Below are 21,002 nucleotides of genomic sequence, written 5' to 3'. Positions count from 1 at the left end.
AAATTAGTATGTTGCCCATTTAAGTCTAAATATAGTAGCATAAGACCAAAAATTTCAACTATTTTCCTGACTCCAATACAACAACTACTATTTGTTATTTATGATTTAAAATTTGAAATACCTTCATTGCTAAAAATCTCAACAACTTTTTCATTTTAATACGTTTATATATACTCAAAAATCTTATTTAATTTTTTTTATCTGAGATAAGTTGACCCTACACTATATTTCACTAAATTTTTAAAGTCACATCTCATTGTAAAACTTGCACAATAACGTTAGTAGGCGTTCACAGTTCGTGCAGCCAATAATATGTGCTAATTACATGAATTAACATAATAATTTGATGATTAAGTTTTACTTAGATAATCCACTGTTGATAAGGGTGATTATTTAACATTTTTACCACTAAATTGAGTGTGCGTTATGCTAGTTATTTTGTTTAAGTTTTACAATATTTAACATTTTTTACCACTATATCGAACTAAAATACAAGTAGTAATCATGGGCTAATTTGTCTTAATAGCTCACGCATGTTATGACATATATGAAGAAAAAGTGTGCTGTGAAGATTTGCACCGATTTGTTTCAAATGTAGGGATAGTGTTTTAGTCTCTAAGTGAAAGAATACATATAACGAATAATAAAATAAGCCAATGAGTCTTACCCCATTATCTCTATGAATTAAAATTGGAGCTAATAATTTTTTTTTATCTCGAGACGTTTATAGAATCACCATTACTTGATTTTCACACCTACCTTATTTATCGCGAGATGATGCATTTTCATGTGAAACGAGATCCAATTGCGTTAACCAATCGAGGCCCGAAATGAACCACAACGAGGCCAGCCCGATCCAGAGACTTTAGCTCAAGAAATAGATAGTTGAGAATCTTCTTGATTATATATTTCTTTATGTTTGCTTTAGAATGAGTTTCAATTTCTAATTTCTGCTTTTATTTATAGCATGAATTCGTGGTGTTGTATTTTGAAACTGAATTGACATTTTATATATTAAAAAAAATCAGTTATATAGTCGCATATGACAAAAAATTTCAACCACTTTCCTGACTTCAATACAAGAACTGACTATTTGGTGTTTCTTATAATGTGTCTCCTAATTTATACTCGTAGCAATTTTTACTACCGTATAGAAACTGAATTATTAAAGTACATGATTTGAATTTTTTGAATTTTAAAAAAATTTATTTTAAATTAATTACCCATCTTTATATATTTTTTTTAGTTTTTTCTATTGAGTATTATTTTTCTGAATTTAATACTATGTAAAAGTGAACAGTGTTAGTCTCATCACAATAACATCAACATAATAAAGACATTTGAAAAAAAAATAATTTGAGAAAAACGCACAAACTTGCACTGTTGCACATTGGTTATATAGTTATATGTCTCTGTCTGTGCAATATTGCACAGCAGCCTCTGCTGTTTCAAATATAGCAATAAAAATAATATTAATTTTACTAATTTTATTTGATTTAATTTATTTAATTTTTTTATTCAATGGGTGTAACAGTAGGGCTGCTGTGCAATATTGCATAGCAGCGGATCCCCATCCATAGTTATGGAACTATATGGCTAAGCATTCACCCAAAATCGCACAAAGAAAAAAAGTTTAAGAACTTTAAAAAATTGTAAATTAACCCAAAAAAAAAGAGAAAAGAAGTCGTTTTAATTACATCAATCTCTTGTCTGCCGGCATATTCACATATATACCGATATGGCAAATCTTAATCCTGTTACAAATTCATCATAAATCAACTAAAATCAGTAAAATAATTTACTTCATTTTGACATATACATATATATATAGAGAGAGAGGCATACTTTTTTAGATTGGAAAATTTGCTCACACGGCCAGAAGGAGAAAATGCGATGAAAGCGACATCTGCATCGCAACACACGGCCACTTCATTGGCCTTCTTCATCAAGTTGCTGCGACGCTTCGAGAATGTTACCTGGCATTGGTAACATCAACGATCTTCTTCATTTCGATTTTGCGACCCATTTCTTAGAGATTGAAGGAGTGAAAGAGAGGAAGCTAGATTAATGCTTATTAATGGTTGTACGCAATGTCAACTTACCCCATATAAAAAGATTAATTAAGAGTTTTTTTTATCTTTAATCACTACTCTTTTTATTTTTTATCGTTAAATGAATATAGATTTAAAGGGGCACCACGAAGGACCCGAACCCAAGACCTTTGGCCTCAAACATTATAAAGTAGAGGTAGCCATGTTTCGCACTAGTTACTAAGGGTATTCCCGGGTTTCACACGGCCTACGCAGGTATTAATCAGATAGCCCCATGTTAATCCTCTCTCGTATAAAAAGTCGGTGTCGAGGTCTTTATAAATTTTCTATTCCTGGCATTCCGATAGTTAATATCCAGTTACGGGTAAGAGATTTCTCCGAATATATTTATTTTCGTTTGTCCGTATACTGTCTGGAGTTAATTATTGTACGGCGCCAAGATTTCATTACGGGGTCCCACTTTATACACGTGTAATTTAATTTTTAAATTCAACGGTCCAAATAATAATTGATGACACATTAGAAATAAAAAATACGGTTAGAGATTACTCTGAATTAGTTTGTTTTAATTTGCCAGTATACTATCGATTGTACGTTAATATTTGATTATTGTATTGGTGACGCATTAAACAAAATGGGTAACAAATTCTTCAAATCAATTTCCTTTTATTTGTCGGTATATTGCCGAATATATATTAATGGTTGGTTATCGTACCGATACACGTGCGTCAGGGTGGTTAATTCTATAGATTCTAATTTACATAAGTGAAATTTAGCTTTGAAATATGCTTACTCCCAATAATAACTGATAACAAATGAGAATGAAAATTTGTCGATACTGACTAAATATTAACTATGGTCATAGAGATAATGCTTACAAACATTGACAAATAAGGTGTTTAAGAGACATGAACTCCTACCAAACTTGTTTTTTAATTATTTTTTGTAATTCATTTTTCAAATTTAAGCTAATACTAGTGATTTAAATCAACTAAACATAAGGTTTTGACCAAAAAAAAAAAAAATTCGTACGCTAAGCACACTATGTATGTATGTTGGATATAATAGTAGTAGGGATACGTTTTCAACATTAAATTAAAACGTAACACACTCTATCTTGTTAATGAGAAAGGAGTTGATGCCAAAAAGTCACATGAAATGCATCATCTTGCAATAAAATGAGGTAGGTGGAATATCAAGTGATACTTATTCTATAAAGGTCTAGAGATAAAAAGTTATTAATGACAAACGGTTGGAATAGAGATAGCTCCAATTTAAATTCATAGAGATAATGGGATAAGACTAATTGGTTTATTTTATTATTCTTTTTTATTTCTTTCACTAATTAGAGATTAAAAACACTATCCCTACATTTGAAATAAATCGATTCAAATCTTCATAGCACACTTTTTCTTCATATGCATGAGCTATTAGGACAAAATTTGCCCATCTTGAGTGAAAAAAGTTGAAGAAATCTGTGGGAGAGTAAACAACTCGTAATTACTACCTGTATTTTAGTGGTAAAAAATGTGAAATAATGTAAAACTTAATTAATATAACTAGCATACAACCTAAACCCTGAACCCACTTAGCAAAATCAATATTGTAGTATAGTACTACTAGTGGCATATATAATAGTGACATGGTGGTATTTAGTGAATTCAAATTAACTACGGGAAGTTGCATGAACACGAATGGAATTTTTTTTATAGCCTGAATTCGTGGTATTGTATTTTAAAACTGTTTTGACTATTTATATAGTAGTATTAAAAAAAGTCACATTTATGCCCATTTAAATCTAAATATAGTAGCATGTGACACAAAATCTCAACCATTTTCTGGACTTCAATACAACAACTTACTTTAACCACTTTTTTCATACTCCCATCTTTCATGAAAAATGGTGTTATTTTGCTATTTTAGAATATTCATAAAAAATAGTCTCATTTGTTAAAATGTAAAGTTTTTCTTTATACTTTTTTTTACTATTTCTCCCCACTCTAATATTTTACCTACTTTTCTCTCTATCTCTATTACTTTATCCATTTCTTCTCCTCCTATTTCTTACTTTACTAATTTCTTATTAAAACCCGTGATGTTCACAAATGAGATTTTTTTGGATGAAAAAAGTATTAATACATTTATATTTAGAGTGAACTACAAAAATGGTCCCTGGACTATGGGTTTATCTCGCCCATAGTCCCTGGACTTTAAAAATATCGCCAGTAGTCCCTAGACTAAGGATTTATCTCAAAATTGGTCCTTTTGGCTTTTTTTGGTACGAAAATACCCTTTGATATTATTTTGGAGGGTTTGGGCAATTTGGTCTTTTTACACTTTTAACATTTTAAATCTGATATTATTTTAGTTATGTACTAACTTTGATATTATTTCAAATTTATCATCCTTTTTCCCTTTTGTCATCCTTCACTTTGTTTCTTTATTTCAATATTAGATTTAATTTTACAAAATTTTAATTTTTAATTTTTAAATATCAATAAATTTTTTTAATTATAAAAATTATTAAATAGCAAAAATTAATAGTTATAATCAATATTTAATAGTGTATAGTACTATGTAATCAATAAGGTATGACAACACCTTAGTTTTAATCATAAATAGATTATATAACACAATTTATTCTGAAATAAATATGCATCTAATGTAAGACTAATATAATTTTCGTTTATTAATTTTAAAACAATCAAAATTTACTAGAAAATTTCAACAAAAATACTCCTATATAAAATTTTAAGTAGGATCAAATTTTTAGTCAACTTCATAATATTTAATCACAAGCAATTATAACAAACGAACGGAGGCTAAATAGAATAACTCTTATTTTTCCATCATGATTAATATTATTTTTCTGTACTTCTTCAATTCAATTGAATATTATATTAAATAGCAAAAATTAATAGTTTTAATCAATATTTATAGTGTCCATGAATTAATAATTTTCATTAAAAAAAATTATTGATATTTAATAATCTAAATATTAAATTTAATTTTATAAAATCAAATCTAATATTGAAATTAAAAAAAGACAAATTCAGTGAATGATAACAAAATGGAAGAAGAATGATAATTTTGAAATAATATCAAAGTTAGTACATAACTAAACCCTAAAATGTTAAAAGTGTAAAAAGACCAAATTGCCCAAATCCCCCAAAATAATATCAAAGGGTATTTTCGTACCAAAAAAAGCCAAAAGGACCTATTTCGAGATAAACCCTTAGTCCAGGGACTACTGGCGATTTTTTAAAGTCCAAAGACTATGGACGAGATAAACCCATAGTCCAGAGACCATTTTTATAATTCACTCTTATATTTATAGTTAAAAATCTAAATTAATTTTTTTGTACGGGATAAGTTGACATTGTGTACAACCATTAATAACATGTGACTTTGGTTGGCACCAACTCCTTTCTAATAATAGTATAGAGAGTTGAGACCAACTCCTTTCTAATAAATACTACTCCCTCCGTCCCGGAGTATTAGACTCACTTCTTTTGGGCACATGATTTAAGGAATGAATATTTAAATAGTTAAAGTGGAGAGAGTAAAGTATGAGAGAGGGAAAAAGTAGGAGAGAGAAGAGAGAAAAAAGTAGGTGGAGAATAAAATAAGATAGATGCTTTTTGCTAAAAAGGGAAATAAGTCTAATATATTGGGACATCCCAAAAAGGAAAGTTGGTCTAATACCTTGGGACGGAGGGAGTACTTTACTATACAGCGTGTAACCTTTTACTTTCTTGTTGAAAATTTATCCCTCGTACTACTATATATTCTCTCTATTCCATAATAGTAAAATCATTTTTTATTTTTTGAACGTACTATCATAATATAGTCATTTTTCTATTTAAAAAAAGAGTGAACTATAAAAAACACCCCTATGTATTGTCATTCGAACGTTGGAGGTATCCATGTTTCAAAAAATGCATCAGACACCTCTATGTATGCATATAATATCATTTGGAGTCCTTTTTACGGTCGGTCATGCCCTTCTCACTCTCATTTTTTTTTTAAAATGCCACCTAAAGCATTTCAGTCTTTTCAAATAGAGTAAATTACAAATTTGGGACCTATGTATAGTGGTTCGAACGCTAGACACCCCTAAGTTTCAAAAATATCGTCACACACCTTTATGTATGAACCTAATATCATTTGAAAGACCTTTTCACTACTCACATAATTTTAAGCTATTTTTCCACTCAAATTTAACCAAAATGTCAGTAGAAGGGTTTTTAAATCTTTAGAATGAACCATTCTCTTTTTCACTCTGCCACTTCTGCCTATTGTCTATTTGAACTTCACTCTCAATAAAAAGGACCGTTCACTTCTTCTCTTCTCTCTCGATGGAGGGCTTAAGCCCCTTTCGAGAACTTTTTTTTTTCTATTTGAAAATTATTAAAAACTCTTCTTCAGCCTTCACCAAGTTAATATTATTGGAGAGTAAATAATCAAAATTGGAATGGTAGAATGGGTTGAACTGCACTTTTGTATCAGAAGTAAAAAAATGGATGTCCTCGTTGGAGAGGATAAAGAAGATTAAACTTTTTAAAAAATAATAATATAATATTATTATATTAGCTTTCGTGTTAAACATGTAGACATGAAGATAAATTATTTCCTTGAAAATTGTAAAGTGTTAAATTTTATATCGTTTCAACTTTCAAGTATCAATAGTATTAAAATTTCATTTGAGGTACCTCTATAAGAATATTAAAATATCATCAATGGTACCCTTGTTTTAGAAAGACCAGAATGCCCTTAGTGGCATTTTGGTTAAATTCAAGTGGAAAAAAGAATTTAAAAGTCCATGAACAGTGAACAAATCCTTCAAATAATATTAAGTCCATACATAGAGATGTGTGGCGATATTTTTAAAACATAGGGGTATCTAGCGTTCGAACCTCCATACATAGGTACTAAATTTGTAGTTCACTCTTAAAAAAAATATAACACTTTTTTCCTCACTTATTTTATTCTCTCTCTTACTTTATTCTCTCTATTTTTCTCTTTATCCTACTTTATTATCTCTTCACTTAATACATTCAATATTTATTTCTTAATCTCCATACCAAAAAGAAGTGACTCTACTATTATGGAACGGCGGGAGTACTACATACCTACTTATGCTCAGCGTACACAAAATACATTTGGTAAAATTTATGTTTTTATTTGATTTAAATCACTAATATGAGCTTTTGCATAACAATTTATATAAATTTTAAATAAATTTATAAATTGTAGTATTAAACAAAATAATTAAATAAAAACAAGTTTGAAAGGGGTTGAGATCCCTTAAGAACTTATATGCGTCGGTCAATGTATGTAAGCATCTGTGAGCATACTTATTTATTTAGACTATACTTATAATTTTTTATTCTAATCCGTCGTCAGTTATTATTTGAATTCATCGGGTTTAAAAGCTATATTTCGCGAATAAAAAGTAGAATCTATAGAATAAATCCTTGACAGACACATGTGCCAGTAAAATCGACAATATACCAACAAATAAAAACAAATTAATTCGAAGAAATATTACCCAATTTGTTTTTTTATTCTAATCTGTCACGAGTACAATAACTAATCGTTAATATACAATCGCCAATATACCAACAAACAAAAGCAAATAGATTCGAAGAAATCTATTACTCAATTTCTTTTACTCAGCATTTATTTGGATCGTTGAATTTAAAAACTAAATTACATGTGTATAAAGTGGGACCTCGGAATGAAAAATCTCAGCGTCGTACAATAACTAACTATAGATAATAAACCGATAGACGAGAATAAATAGATTCGGAGAAATCTCTTACTAGTATATGGATATTAATTATTGGAACATAGTAATAGAAAATTCATATCGAGAGAGGAGAGGATTGATGTGGACCCGTCTAATTAGCACCTACGCGAGCCGAGCCAAGCGCGCCGAACCCGGGGATATTCTTAGTAATTAGTGTGAAACATAAATACTCCTACTTTATTCATCAGCTGCAAGATTCTCTCCCCGCCTATAAATAGGCCTCGTTACTACCCTAAATCATACCACATCTCAAATTAAGCATTTGCAACTTCTTTTCTCTCTTTGCTTCCTCCGCTCCTTCAACAACTTCTCTCACTCTCTCTTTCAATATCTAAAAATGGCTGGAAACAAAATTCAGAAGAGCTGGGCCAGAGAAGTCGCTGTGCGCAGCGATGTTAAGCCTAAATTGATTGCATTTACTCCCACATGCCCACTCCCCGAATTTGACAAACAAAAAGAGTCTCTCTCTCTTTCTCACTCTCTCTATACATAAAAAAAATTAAGTAATTAAATTTACTAATTTTAGTTGATTATTGATGAATTGAAACAGGATTGAAGAGTTCCAAAATCGGCATATGAATACACTAGAGTACAGGATCATGATGCAGTAATTAAAACCACTTCTTTTTTCAATTTTTTTTGTTTAAATTTGATTTTTTCAAGTTCTTAACTTTTTTCCTTGGTGCAATTTCGTGCGATTATTGGGTGCACAGACATTAGTGGCACGCGGAGGTATGTGCGTTTTTCTCAAATTCAAGAATTTTGGTTTCAAATTTCTTTACATATATTGTGGGTTTCTAATTAATTAGATTTATTTATACAGCATGAATTGATGGAGAAGTTAGACAACCTAAGCCGCATCAATGGTGAATCAAGCATGGTGCACTATATTGACAAGTACAATAATCTACTATCTTTTGTGCGTGTGTGTGTGAGCATAAAATGAATATTTTGAAAGCTAATTAAGGTCACTTGATAGGGCCCCCGACTCAGCCCCGCGAGCTTGTCTGATCGTGGTCAAACTGCAACAACCGATCAAGGCCCAAAACGAGCCACAATGAGGCCAGCCCGAGCCAGAGGGTTTAGATCAGGAAATAGATAGTTGAGAATCTTTTCGATTACGTATTTCCTTAATTTTGCTTTAGATTGAGTTTCAATTTATGCTTTTAGTTATTTTATGGCATGAATTCATGGACTTGTATTTTGAAACTAAATTGACTTTTTATATATATAAAAAAAAGTCAGTTTTTTGCCCATTTAAGTCTAAATAAAGTAGCATATGACAAAAAATTTCTACCAGACTCTAATACAAGAACTTACTATTTTGTATTTATGATAATGTGTATACTTGTAGTAATTTTTACTACTACTATATAGAAACTGGATTGTTAAAGTACATGATTTAAATTTTTTGAACTTTTAAAATTACCCATCTTTATAAATGTTTGTATTTAATTTTTTCTATAGTAGTTGTAATATTTTTCTGAATTTAATCTTATGTAAAAGTGAACAGTGTTAGTCTCATCTCAATAACATGAACATAATAAAGAGATTTGAAACCCAAAAAAAAAATTAATTTGAGAAAAACGCACACAGCTGCACGTTTCTTATATGGCTGTGCATTCACCCAAAATTGCACCAAGAAAAAAAATTAAGAACTTGAAAAAAATGAAAATTAACCCAAAAAAAAAGAAAAGAAAATAGAAGCTTACATCAATCTCTTGTCTGCCGGCATATCTACAATTCATCAAAAAATTTAACTAAAATCAGTAAATTAATTTACTTAATTTTGATCTATAGCAACATCGGCATCGCAGCACACAGCCACTTCACTGGCCTTGTTCATTAGGCTGTTGCGACGCTTCGAGAATGTTACCTGACATTTGGTAACATCAACGATCTTCTTCATTTCGATTTTGCGGCCCATTTCTTAGAGATTGGAAGAGTGAAAGAGAGAGCTTGTTGAAGGAGAGGAGGAAGCTAGAGGCAAAGAAGAATGCAAATGCTTTGAAGTGGTATGATTACACTTAAATGATGTTTGTATAATTAAAATTTGATTAGAATTAGTAAATTATTAGTAATAAGTAGTTGAATTGTTATAGATTAGGATATTATAATTCTGATAATTTGTAATGTAAATTAAATAGAATTGGATAGTCGAGCTTAACCAAATTCAAATACTCCTTAAAATTGATTCATTTAAAAAAATTAAATATTTCAAACTTAAATTTCGTTTGTCCAAAATTTAAAATATATAAATCAAGTGGTTTAGCTTACAAAATATATAGAACGGTTGAAATAAAGAATATGTAAAATCCTAATTTCATTACATAATTTAATTATAATTTTTAAAAATAATGAGTATATTATGTGTGACCACGTTATTTGTAAAAGAAATCCAACATTGTTCTAATCAACATGAGTATTTGTAATTCAAAACTTATTTAGTTTTATCTAATTAATAATTCACACTAGTGCGAATAAAATAAGGAGCGTGCATAGCACGGGCGTGAAACTAGTTCTTGCTGATAAGTACGGAATTCAAAAAGCATATAAAATTAAAACTGAATAAAAACTACATGGTAATTGATAGTAATTATTGTTACAAGAAAATACTACTATTATCAATAATTTCATAATGGCCCAAAACTTTAGCTTGAAATTAAAAAGAGCCCATCAGGCCCACCAGAAAATAACTCGAAATCGTTTGAGGTGAACTGAATGTCGGTGAGTGGGCCCGACTAACACCCAGTGTTTGTTATACAGTTTAGTTACTCCCTCCGTCTAAAGGAAGATGACCCCTTCTTTGGGCGGCACGAGATTTTATGCAACTTTATTTTGTGTGCTGAGAGAAAATAGTAAAGTAAGAGAGAGGGAATAAAGTAGAGATAAAAGTGTTTCCATTTTAAGTAATTGATCATCTTGTTTGAGACAAATTAAAAAGGAAAGTGGGTCATCTTTAATGGGAAGGAGGGAGTAGTATTTGTATTCTTTTTAATTTCTTAAATTCCTTCTATGTTAGTTTGGGTTACAAAATCAAATCATATGTGACGAATATGAGATGATGCGGATGTAATGAGAAGCTCAAGAAGGAATTAGTCATTGGAAACTTAGAGCACTCCCAATGGAGGTGGCGAATTCTCGGCGATAAATCGCCGATTATCGCCGAATTATCGCCGGCCATTGTGGCGAAGTCGGCGATAATTCGGCGATAATGTTACCGTTGCTTCGCCGAGTGGCGATTTATCGCCGGATTATCGCCGAGCGATCGCCGGCCACTGTGGGCGACGCTCGGCGATAATCGGCGATTTTTAAAATTTTTTTTTTTTTTTTTGGCCGAACGGCTATTTTATCCCACCCCTATAAATATTTCATCCTCTTCCTCCATTCATCACCCACAAACTTCATTCACACAAATTTTCAATCTTTTTTCTCTCCATCTTTATTAAATGAGTTCTGATTCATCGTCTCGTGCTCAGTCCGACGAGGAAATATCACATTCTTCTTCCGAAGAAGAGGTACCTCCCGCTCCCACCGGATGGGATGTAGCGGGTTTCGCCAACAACCCAATCAACAACTATATCTCCCGCTGCATACAAAGCGAGATCGCTCGAATGCAGCAGCCACCCCCCCAACGGCCAATCCGCCGGCGGCGCCGATACATCCCTCGCAACCACACTGGTGCGCACGATCGGCTGTTCGCCGATTATTTCGCGGAGGAACCACGTTATCCGGCAGATGTATTTCGTCGCCGGTTCAGAATGCGCCGCTCCCTCTTCCTGCGCATTGTTAATGCGTTGTCCGCGCGTTACCCCGAGTTCCGGCTCCAGCGAGACGCAGCAGGGAAGCCCGGACTATCGCCCCTACAGAAATGCACTGTTGCCATCCGGCAGTTGGCATATGGAGGGTCCGCCGACATGTTCGATGAGTATCTGCAATGCGGCGAGACGACTGGCAACGAGTGCCTGAAGAATTTCTGTCAGGGCGTGCGAGAGATATTTGGGGAGCACTACCTTCGCTCGCCGGACGCAGCTGACTGCCAGTTCCTACTGGATTGGCACTGGAGGACCCACGGCTTTCCGGGGATGCTCGGCAGCATCGACTGTATGCACTGGCAGTGGAAGAACTGCCCAACCGCGTGGCGAGGCCAGTTTACTACCGGCTACAAAGGTACGCATCCCACCATCATTCTTGAAGCCGTTGCCGACCAACGGCTTTGGATTTGGCATGCTTATTTTGGTATAGCCGGGTCGAACAACGACCTAAATGTTCTCAATTCCTCGCCCCTTTTCAACGAGCGGATCAACGGATTAGGCCCCTCCATCGAATTCACGGCCAATGGCAATGTGCATAACATGGGGTACTACCTGGCTGACGGCATCTATCCGCAATGGCCCGTGTTTCTGAAGACGATCAGATGCCCACTCGGAGATAGAAGAAGGTATTTTGCCCGAGCGCAAGAGTCTGCGCGCAAGGATGTGGAGAGGGCATTTGGGGTGCTCCAATCGCGATTTGCACTGGTAAAGGGTCCGACGCGCTTTTTCTACCAGGGGGATATTGCCGATATCATGTATGCGTGCATCATCATGCATAACATGATCATCGAAGATGAACACGAAGGCGTCCTCGACGTCACCAACGACCCAAGTGTTGCATCATCGAGTCACGGTGTCTCAACCGAGTCCGCCCGCCAGGGTGTACCGCACAACGAACATGAACGGTTCCAGGCGTTCATGGACATACACCAGAAGGAGGCCCATCAAGCACTACAACACGATATCATCGAAGAATTGTGGGCAAATAGAAACCGCGCCCACCGCCCTTGAATTTTTTTTTCTTTGAATTTTTTTTTTGATTTTTTATTTCCATTCGTGTACTTTTTTTTTTTTTAATTTTCTTCGTTGTAATGTGTACCCGTGTTTAATACAACGAACTTTATTACTATTTATTTGATTTATCTTTATAAATTAAATAAGCTAGCTTTATTATATATAAAAATAAAACAATTAAATTAGTGATGATGTAAAAATGAAATGTTGAGTTAGGGAGAAATAAGGGAGAAATAAGGGAGAAACCATTGTAGGGGTTGGCTAAAAACTGGGGATAAAATGTGATGCTGATGTGGCGCTGATGTGGCAGGAGTTAGGGAGAAATAAGGGAGAAATAAGGGAACTCCATTGGGAGTGCTCTTAGTAACACTATTAGAGCATCTTCAATGCTGGCTAGTCAATCGGCTAGCTGATTCGGGTCGCTAGCCAAACCATTGCAGCAGGCCAGCCGAGAATCGGCGAGAAAAGCGGCGTGGGCTAGCCGATTCGGGTGCGCTGGCCGATGCACTGGCCGCCATTGTGGCGTGCCGATCGGCCAGCGCTATTTTTTATTTATTTTTTTTAATTTTTGGAAAACTATATAATGTATTTTTTTAATGTTTTTGTATGATTTTTTTTTAATTATGTAATTTTTAAATAGGCACACAGACGACGGGCTAGACACAATACAAAATTAAGACCTAAAACAGAAACATGTCACAGCAAGACCCCCGTTCGGCTAGCGGCAAACTATAACGGATTCAAGGCATACGAACATTTTTTTAATGTATTTTTTTAATAAATTAGTGAGGAGTAGAGTGGGGCGGTGGCTCGTGTGTGGAAGTCCGGATTTTTTTTTATTATGTAATTTTTTTGATTTTTAGTTAATGTACTTTTTTTATTTAAATAAAATTAACGAATTTTTCCCGTATATATGTCGTAAATTTAATTCCGTAATTTAATCGTAATTTTAATTCTGTAAATGTAGTATTTCTTGAATTATTTTTATTGCGGCTGGCCTATGACTGGCCTAAATCTGATGTGCCATGTGGATTTTTAGTGCTGCTGACGTGGCAGGGAGAGAGAGTGGCTGGCCTATTTGCATTGGAGATGCTCTTATTTATCAAAATCGACCGAAAAATATATAAAGAATACTACTATAAACGAAAATGTGATAAATGTGATTTTTAATTAAGAATGCACTATAGGCTATAATTCTAGTTTTGTAAATAACTACTCTGTCTATCTGCAAATAGGAGTCTCATTTTTCTATCTTAGTCCGTCCGTGAACAGGAGTCCCGATTCACTTTTACCATAAATAGTAATAGAGTCTTACATTCTACTAACACATTCCACTCATATTTCATTTAAAACTAATACTCTCTTTGTTCTGTTAGAAATGAAACGTTTTCATTTTTTTGGTTTGTCCCATTAAAAATAAAATGTTTCTAAAAATGGAAACAATACTCTCTCTACTTTTTCTTCTCTCTTACTTTACTCTCTCTTCATTAACTCACAAAACAACACTACATAAAATCTCGTGCCGAAAAGCAAAGGTTGCATATTTAATCGGACGGAGGGAGTATGTACAAATGAGAATCCTATTCCACTAACTTTTTTCCACCCACTTTTCTTAACATTTCTTAAAACTCGTGCCGCCCAAGGACTCCTAATGGTGGACGGAGGGAGTATATCTATCGCAAACGGATGTAATATAATTTTACGGTGTGTAAAAGCCTTTAGTATCACCGCATCCCATGATAGAAGAGGGCAACTCCCCAACTCTCTCAACCCCTTCTTCGAAAACCACTCCCATTCCCATGAAGAAATGCGACTCAATATGGCAATGGAATGCCCACACGCCCGGATTATTCGCCCGGAACCTCAACGCCGTCCACCCAAACGGGTGCACGGCCACCGTGTTCTTCATGATGGGATCCACCAAATTGAATTCCTCGCTATCCTTACCCACATCAAACTTCCCCACGCCATATCCCAACACCCAAAAATCGTGCCCATGCAGATGCCACGGGTGCGTCTCGCTATTGTTAACGTTCATCGTGTTAGCGTTTTGCAAAACAACATCGATTGTGGTGTTGAACTCTAGTCTATACGTGGCGTTGCTGATGGTGGCATTGGGATTCGGAGGGGGAGCGGAGATGTTGTACCTGACGAAGTCGTAGCCGTCCGGCGGCTGCCGCTGGTCGAAGGCGTGGAGGAGGTTGTGCTTGTAGGCTATGAGGTACGGCGTGTGGGGCAGGTTGAACGACACATTGTTGACCGACCACCGCCTGTATCCGCCTACCTCGTTTTGCGTGTTTAGCATCACGATGGTACGGTCGGACTTCAGGGGTGGTGGATGGATGTACCCTGGCCGCGCCCTGATGGCGTAGCTTTGGGCCAGTCTGGGAGCCACGTCATCCCAGTGCGGCCCCGGCGGCGGGACAGTGGGTGGGTCCCGCCGCGGGTGGTTGGGGTAGTAGTTGAAGATAGCAAGGCCATTTGGCGTGCTGCTATTTCGGCTGACAACTTTGGCGCTGGCCCAGTAGTTTCTAGAAGGATCCTGGTCAGCAGTGACCAGAACAGAGTAGGTCTCTCCTGAGTAGATGAATAGGTTTTTGACGACGAATGGATCGACGTTATGACCGTCGGCTTCCACCACGGTCATGTTGTGGCCTTCGATTTCGAAGCTCAGAGCGGAGAGCGCCGTCAAGCTGCCGATCCGGAGACGGTAGGTCTTGCCCGGTACAACCGTTATTGCGTAAGGTGCACATTCCGGGTTGGAGGTATTACATAGATTTGTTGTGGTCCCCACGGTGTTGCAATTGAATTTTCCTCTCCCATGGATCAAGATTGACTAGAAAAAAAAGTAATTATCCATTAGTCTTGATTTAAAATGTTTAGTAGTATTAATTAAATTAATTAGTGAAATGATTACTTGAGGCTCATTAACCCATGCAAAGGGAATTGAAGAGAGGCCAAGAGATAGTTCATGGGTGCTCTTGTGATACCAATCATTGAGAATTATGCTTCGATCATAGTCGTATTGGAATGGCTCTGACTCTCCTTCATTGAGCAATACTCTAATCGATCCATACAAACCAGCCTCTCTTTGCATGCCGTAATGTGCATGATATAAATATGTTCCAGGCTGCAAATTAACTACTCCAGTTGAGAAAAAAGTGGAGTGGAGAATTAAATTATTTAATCCTTTTAGTTTCTTAGCTTTAGAACAATGTTGTTTCGTCATCCGCTACATCACAATAGTACACGTATGTGACACAGTTCATATAAATCGTCAATATTTTACATATGTGCTCCAAATCAAATAAATCATTACGGAACACAATTGCGAATTTTTGAAACCATTTACTATTTAGATTTCGGAAAAAAATACCAAACAAATTATTTCTTTTAGTACTATATAGTTATTCAATGGTTTGACGTTTAAGCTGCGCAACTTGGGCATTGAATTATTTCTTTAATTATTCATTTAGACTTTTCTCCTTATCTAAATTATTATTGAATTCTAAACATGCTTACATTTAGAATTGACGAAGGGGTCGGGCCGATTCAGTTCAGGATTAAAAAATATATGTAACCTACTTTAAAATTTATAAGTTGTTTTAAACAAAAGTGACAAATAAATTATAAAAAATTATAGATATCCTAATTGAAACTCATCAAGTCCACTACAAACTAACCAATATCATAGTATAAAGAATGATGGATATATGTTTTTGTTGGAAGAAATAGAAACTCACCCTGTCCACTACAAACTTGTACACAAATGTGTCAGCAGGCAAAATTGGGCATTGTGTTACCCCTTCTGTTCCATCCATCCATGGTGTATCAATCTGTCATAATCAAACCCAATTAATTAAACCATTGTTAAACCACAAATATTTTGTCTCAAGTGATGATCCAAAAATAATTAGGTAGTCAAGATATAACTCAATAATGGAGTATATAACATGCTAACAATGCCGCCGTTTCAAGAAACCGATGGTTCTGATTCCGAACCAACGGTTCTAGTTTCAAAAAAACTCAAAATGAAATTGGCCCGAGAAGAAATTTCATGGTTTCGATTTTTAACTGCAACCAACTGCTCAGGTGATCTGGTTTAAAATTTAAATTTTTTTTTATCGTTTTCCCCCAAATTTTCAATGATTTTTCACGGTTTTTACTGATTTTTTAACCAATTTTCCATTGGTTTTCATAGATATCCGATTTTCTCGATTTGGTGGCTATTAACCGCCAATTCAAGGTTTTAAAAATCAAAACCGAAACCGGACCAATAGAACTGACCGCCCAATCTAGTTGAGCCCGTCAAGGCCAGTTAAAATTTGAAAATCGCAATCTTTGGTTCGGTAGCCGGCGATTCCGCTTTAACTATGCATCACTAATACTAAGCATAGTACTTCATGTGCCAACCTCTATAAATATAGTAAAGTAAACTTTAAAAAATACATATTGAAATAAAATATGAAAAAATAAAATATTAAAGTCATCGCACCTGTCTAATACCATGCCAATGGATTGCAACATTTTCAGTGAACAAACTGTTTTTGAGCTCAACCACGATTGTATCTCCTTCCCGAGCGACGATGCTCGGCCCTGGAGATCTACCGTTGATAGTGATTGTGAGCTTCTTGTAACAATCGGGGGACTTGAGCTCGTACTTAACCTCCCATTTGTAGCGTCTGATTCTTGCCTCGGCTTTTTGAACGCCGGAGCAACAAGTAACCACAAATAGTATTGTTAAGAATGTTATCACTGATTTCTTCTTCAAAAACTCATCCATCTATTCTTTTTATTTATTTATTTTTTTTATTTTTTTTTTGGCAGTGAAAATTGTTTCGTTGAATGAGGGAAAGATGATCTTTGTTTTTATAGATTCATGCTGTGGACTTGTTTTGGTCGAATTAGAGTAAGTCAACAAAAAAAAGTCATAAGAAATTATGGCATATTAATTAAAACTTATGCATATTCTACGTTATTTCGTTTTGCGTATTATTGTTTCAAATTGATTAATATCCTCCAAAAGCGATGGATTGCTAGTTTTTTTTAGTTGGGTGTCATTTTTAATTTAAATTACTAACTTGTTGGTTATATTTATCTTTATATAGAGAATTAAGAAACGGCTTTATATACCATATCGTTTTGCGACGATTTCCACAACATAGATCCGACAACAATATTACAATGAAATCATCAACTAACCAAAAAATGTGAACATCAATTCGAAAAATGTTGTAGATGTCGTTTATCCATATGTTATAGTACTGGTATATTTGGTAAAGAATACGGATAAACGTATATAAATTACATTTGGATTTTTAGGTATTTAATAATTAAAATCAATTCATTAATATAATTAATTTAAAACAAATAAATAAATTACTCATTTATCCTTCCACAATAATTTACGAACATATTCTTTTTAAAATAAAATATCTAAAAATTCAGAAAAATATTTTTTCATTGACTATTTGCATAATTATATTTAAATCAAAGTAAAAAAAAATATGTATAAATTTATCATATATATTTTTATTGGAACACTTTCTAATGATATACTAGTACTTTTAAAAGATAAGAGGAGTATTTGGTATAAAATTAATTTAAATAAAATGATTCAGTTTGATTTAAAATTTAGGCTAGTGGTACTATTAATAACGTATAATTCATGTAGATTTATATTTATTCTTTAGAGTAAATAAGAGGTTGAACGATAAGATAAAAGGATATCTTCTCTACTTTTTACAAAGAGAGAGTCATATGTTGTTTTAGTAAAATTCCAAATAAAAAATGTAAGGTAGTTAAATTCGAATCAAACAAGTGTGACATGCATGTGTAACAGAAAACTAGGAAACAAAAATAAATTGGAAATAAACGAAGGTTTCCTTCACGTTAAGTGTTGTAAGTTGTCATGATTCGATTTTCAACCTTAAAATTTTTAGTTTAATTTATTTCTTGTAATTGTGTACATGATTAATTATCCGATTTCTTGCATTAGATCTAGGCATTCAATTAGAATAAAAAGTTGAAGTGAAAGTAAACTAAAAGTTGGTTCTGATATGGTATGGTGCATGTATATGTTTATACAGATTTTGACGTGAAATGAGTTTTAATACAAAATTAGTAGTAGTAAAATACGAGAGATACAGAGATTAAATAGTCTAAATGCAGTTAATTATAGTTAGTAAAACTATATTATTAGTATAATATGTAATGAAATTGTTTTTTAAAATAGAAATAGACTAGGAGTAGTATATATTTTAGGGAGGGAGTGAGTTTTATTAAGGAAAATGAGATTTGTTTTTCCATATTAAAGAATGACTTGGCCTTAGTCTTGGTCTTATTATAGTGTGAGTCAACACTGAACAATCAAAACTACTATCAACTTAGCTAATTAATCAAACCATGGCAAATACTATGTAACTTCCTTATATAGATTTACGATCTTTAATTTGACTTTTCAGTAACACAAATATGCAGTTTATGATATCATATAATATAGGGATATTGACATACAATATTATGGAACTTTCAAAAAGTTAGATTTTTTCCACGAACTTTACCCTGAGTTTGTTATTTCCCATCAATGAAAAAATCTCAGCAGATAATATCATGATACGGATTTTTTTTTCGTAATTTCTCGATAACAACTTCGAGAGTTACAAGATTTTCAATCTTTGAGAATAGTTTTTCTTGAAGCATACCCTCCAAATTTGTTTTTCAATCTATTAATATAGCTGGAATTTTTGCATTGGTGGAAAATAACAAACTTGGGGTAAAGTTCATGATATTATTTGTCAATTTCAAAGTTCGTGGGAAAAACCCAAACTTTTTAAAAGTTTCATAATATTAGGTGTCAATATCCCTATAATATATGAATTAAAAATGAGAAATAATTGTACTTCGCCACTAGGAGTTATAGATTAAAAGGCATCAATATAATATTTGGTTGACAAAAAAAAATTTTCTTTAATTGAGGTATAACTTCGCCGAAAATTTTGTTGTATACTCCTATATATAATAGATAAAATTGTTGTTGATAATATAAAGTTTTGGATTTTTGAACGTGGACAATGGATCAAATGAGAATGTACTTCTTTCGTGAGAAATAAGAATATATTGACAAATTCATGAATTGATAGGAATAAGGAAGAAAAAAATATGGAGATATTTCGTAGTTTCTTAGTAAGTTTCTCCTAACGTCGTTAAAATATAAGTTAAACTCACAGTTTCAATCAATCAAAACAAGTACGCATCTTATCTTAGAATGCAGGGTTATCATATTTAGCTAATATGCATTCATTTTTATAGCTTTTAGATAAAATTTTATTAAAATCGGGCCCACCGACTAAGCACTCAATACATACTTTACTCAAAGAATGACCACTGATTCGGGCCGAGACTATTAGACATGGGCCTGTCAGTTAAGCCTTATCAGTAATTGCATGTTTGATAGACGTGTTAAATTAACACAAGATAATTAATTAAGATAGACTTTAAGATAAGGATATGCTCTGAGCCGAGAAGGACTGTTAAATAATCCACATTTTTGAACTAATTTGCTCTGAGCCTCAGCGAGCCGAGATGGCCTAATCTATTGAAACCATCTTCACTAATTGCAACGTGCCCCTATACCATCTCATCCCCTCGAAACGTGATGGAGCATCTGCATTTAAGGATAATTGTGCATAAAAGGGCAAAATCCTTCAAATCAAACTAATTTACTAGCCAAACATTGTAAAGATTAAAGAAACAAACTATTAATTAATAACAATAATATGGATATACTTGTTTAAGATGAAATAAATTCTCTTGGATATACATAATCTATTGAGACAATCTTCACTTATTGCTCATTCATGCAAACTCAAATTTTAGATTCTCTAGTAAGAACGAATACGGAATGTCAATGCAAGAACGAACTACAAAAAAGAGATTGTTTCAACCAACACAAACCACAAACTAAAAGCAACTTAGAGAAATGGGGATTGGTACATCTAATTTTATCTATTCTCTTCTTATTGTATCCTCTCATTTTTATCATACCAATAGTTTTAGCCTTGGTACATATGGATTTGAGGTTCATGTTATTAATGAACTCTCAGATTCACTTTTTGTTCATTGTGCCTCTAAAAATAATGATTTTGATGTGACACGACTTACTTTGCACGAGGATTATCATTGGCATTTCCGTAGAAATATATTTTTAACCACTATGTTTTTTTGTCATTTTTGGTGGGATTCAAAAAGTACAAGGTTTGAGGTTTTTAATTATACTATTTCGGAAGATTGTCGATTCGACAAACTAAA

General features: G+C 33.6%; 1 protein-coding gene and 1 long non-coding RNA gene across 2 annotated transcripts; one reads left to right on the top strand and one right to left on the bottom strand.

The window, feature by feature from the left end:
• Positions 1-8,149: 8,149 nt before the first annotated feature.
• Positions 8,150-8,851, top strand: LOC148930240 (uncharacterized). Its single transcript, XR_016136573.1, has 3 exons — positions 8,150-8,322; positions 8,414-8,595; positions 8,687-8,851. It is a non-coding gene; the product is annotated as an uncharacterized LOC148930240 (long non-coding RNA).
• A 5,106-nt stretch (positions 8,852-13,957) lies between these two features.
• LOC125197887 (L-ascorbate oxidase) lies at positions 13,958-17,527 on the bottom strand. Its single transcript, XM_048096404.2, has 4 exons — positions 17,188-17,527; positions 16,436-16,528; positions 15,610-15,822; positions 13,958-15,528 (listed from the first exon to the last, which is right to left on the bottom strand). Exons 1-4 carry the CDS (start codon positions 17,473-17,475, stop codon positions 14,392-14,394), a joined length of 1,731 nt encoding a protein of 576 aa, XP_047952361.1. The 5' UTR covers positions 17,476-17,527; the 3' UTR covers positions 13,958-14,391.
• Between the last annotated feature and the right edge of the window lie 3,475 nt (positions 17,528-21,002).

This window comes from Salvia hispanica, chromosome 3 (genome assembly GCF_029641045.1).
Source record: "Salvia hispanica isolate PSC_SH4W2 chromosome 3, Shi_PSC_v1, whole genome shotgun sequence".
Taxonomy (NCBI): Eukaryota; Viridiplantae; Streptophyta; class Magnoliopsida; order Lamiales; family Lamiaceae; genus Salvia; species Salvia hispanica.
This window is presented reverse-complemented; position numbering and strand designations above follow the sequence as displayed.

What these genes read in the sequence shown, in the direction of transcription:
- LOC125197887 (XM_048096404.2), bottom strand. Translation starts at nt 17,475, where the DNA reads ATGGATGAGTTTTTGAAGAAGAAATCAGTGATAACATTCTTAACAATA. An exon ending in ATTGGCATGGTATTAGACAG is followed by an intron (nt 16,529 to 17,187) that starts GTGCGATGACTT and finishes TGATTATGACAG; the next exon opens with ATTGATACACCATGGATGGA. An exon ending in ACAAGTTTGTAGTGGACAGG is followed by an intron (nt 15,823 to 16,435) that starts GTGAGTTTCTAT and finishes GTTAATTTGCAG; the next exon opens with CCTGGAACATATTTATATCA.